Below are 2,736 nucleotides of genomic sequence, written 5' to 3' on the forward strand. Positions count from 1 at the left end.
ACTATGTAAGGCTTAGGTGACAAAAGGAAAATGGAAAGTCCCAGATTCTCACTCTGGTGGAAATACAAGCAACCTAGACATTTGAGCCTCTAAAGAAGGAGCTGCTCAGAGTTGGGATTTGGTCTGTGGCCTCTAATGACATTCTAGCCCTATTATGTAACATTGTATACATTTTACTGACTGTTCAAATTACTGCATGTACTGTACCCAAGGTAATACATTTTTAAAAATGGATAACTTTTAATCTTCTTTGTAATTGATGAAGCTTTATGGTATTTGAGAGCTATATTAATAAAAATAGTATTGCATATAAATACTAATCATCTTACCTTTTTCTGAGGAAGTCTGGCATCTAACCTCTAAGGCTTTCATTATATTGATGCCAAAAAATTAGTCTAAGAGCGAAGCAACTATAGCCCAAAATAAACTCGTTATTTAGAGCATAATTTTGTGACTGAAGCTTTCCATATAAGGATTTACTATTCATTTGTGTTACAGGAGGGGTTTTATTCCTGTGAAGCATTCCTATATAAGAGCCTTTCTCTCTGGGATGGCCTCTGTTGTCAGTCACAGTTCCTTCTGCTTGTGAGCTGGATTATTTGTTGTAGCTTCTGTGGTATGTATCATGAACATTTGGAGTCATTTAATTCAATGTACTATAATTGAATGGATTTTGATAAATTTTTTTTTTTTAATTTCTGGAGGTGAACCACTTCTTTTTGACCATCTAGCCACAGCACTTTACATCAACCATTTATTTTAAGGGTAACAAAAACTTGCCTTGCTTAGATTTAACAGATTGTATTATTCTATTGCTAGTGGTACACAATTCCAAACTGACAGTACAGCAATGGTTTTTATAACAGGATTTTCTTGCACCTGGGCTTTGAGGCGCTGCATCACTCAACTCAAAGTTAATGCATAGAATGTTCCTTTTTTAAGGCTGTGTTGCATAGTTTTCCTGACCTGTTTCCGCTTGTAGCAAATGACATAGTGAATGAACAAGTGGCAAATGCATATTAATAAAAACAAACCAAGAAATACTTAGTTTGATTGTTGTGGTTTATATTTTCGTAGATAACATTTATTCATTTCAGAAATATTTTTCGAGCACCTACTATATACCCTTTTTGACACTGGGAATACAGTAGTAACCAAAGCAACAAAACTCCCCATGGCATTCATGTTCTATATTTATAATAATGGTGGTTTTCTGCTAATAAAATTGTTCCAACCTTATTTATAATATGGTAGTATTTTGGGGTGGTCACCAAGAAGATCAGTATGGCTTCGAGAAGTTCTGCCTGAATGAGTTTGAGAACCACTTCCTTACAGAGTGGTTACTCCTATTCTAAAAGAGGGACAATTAAGTAATTTTTTTGTAACTTTCTTTTAACATTTCAGAGACTTCAGTTTGAATTTTTTTTGCAATTCTCTCTCAGTCTTCTAATTGGGTTATTCTTTGTTTTGTTTTTTTTTTTCTTATTCTTCCATGCTAAAGGGCTGTTTAAACATTACACTGGACCATAGAAAATTGCCTTTTTTTTGGTAGGTCAAAGATGGTTAATGAGTGGCAATTTTCAGGTTCAACCTAATATACATATACACTTTCATACACGTGTATATTTGAGAGTGAAAGGGGTGGGGAGAGGAAGGAAGGAAAGGAGCAGACAGTAGGCTAAGTGTAGAACTCAGGGGAATACGCAGCATTTAATTCTCAGGCCAAGAAGGAGGACAGTCAGAAGAAACCTTAAAAAGAAATTGGCAGGTGTATAAAAAGAACAAGAATAATAGTTCCAAGGCAATAAATGGAATATAGGATGTCAAAATGAATGAAGGAATAATGTTGCCAAGTATCCTAGGAAAGTCCAGAAAGATAAGGACAAAAATTTTCTTTAAGAATTGGCAGTACAAAGGTTTTGGCTTCCTTTGTGAGTAGTTCCAGTGGAGTGTGGAGGTAGAAGTCAGATTGTATGGGTGGGAGAGTAAGTGAAAAGTCAAGTGAAGACAGTAAGTATAGAATATGTTTCAAAATGTTTGACCAAAAGAAAGTGTAGAAAAAGAACTATAGGGGGACTGTGAACCAGGGGAAGTTGTTTTTTTGTTTGTTTTTTGCCTCTAAAATGAGAGAAATGTGATTGTGTTTATACATAGAGTAGCAGGAGCCAGTGGAGAAGAGGGAGAAGTTGAAAATGGAGAAAAGATTGGGGATAAGTGAAGGTACAGGGCTTCAGAAGAAATATGAAAGTATTGGGTTAAAACTAGGTCACGAGATTTACTTGAATGGGTGGTTAGGAATTCGGAGGCACCATTTATCATCTATGACTGGGGAGAAGGCTGCATGGATGGCTGGATATATATTTGTAAAGTTAGAAGAAAGTGTAAGACATTGAAGTACTTTGTGCCTAAGAATGTTAAATTACTCAAAATGAGAAGCATGTTTTACAGAATATTTAAGTAGGACATTCCAGGAGGGCGTTAACTGCTTAGGGCAGCCAGTGAGAGTAAGCTGGTTAAAGACAAGTAAAAGGATTATTGAGTGTCATTAAGGGCCCAGCAAAAGTTGGCGATCATCAATTTGGAATGACACGAATCTTTGCAGTTGTGTGTTTTCCTTCCACTTACATATTGGAGAAGAGAAAGCAATTTATGAGACTGAATCAGTTTGGGTTTTGCTGGTTGAATGGAGTACAAGAGAGTTGTGATCAGCTGTGTGGTCTAGTCCAGATAGGAAAA

At 36.0% G+C, this 2,736-nt stretch overlaps 1 protein-coding gene across 1 annotated transcript in view; it reads left to right on the forward strand.

The window, feature by feature from the left end:
* The window catches only part of LOC105537079 (centromere protein I-like), a 38,816-nt gene that overhangs the window by 5,412 nt on the left and 30,668 nt on the right, over nucleotides 1–2,736 (forward strand). Inside the window, 1 exon segment of the mRNA XM_011976550.1 lies at nucleotides 741–842. Coding sequence (XP_011831940.1) covers nucleotides 741–842 — 102 coding nt within the window.

Source organism: Mandrillus leucophaeus, unplaced genomic scaffold, assembly GCF_000951045.1.
Source record: "Mandrillus leucophaeus isolate KB7577 unplaced genomic scaffold, Mleu.le_1.0 Scaffold1685, whole genome shotgun sequence".
Lineage (NCBI taxonomy): Eukaryota > Metazoa > Chordata > Mammalia > Primates > Cercopithecidae > Mandrillus > Mandrillus leucophaeus.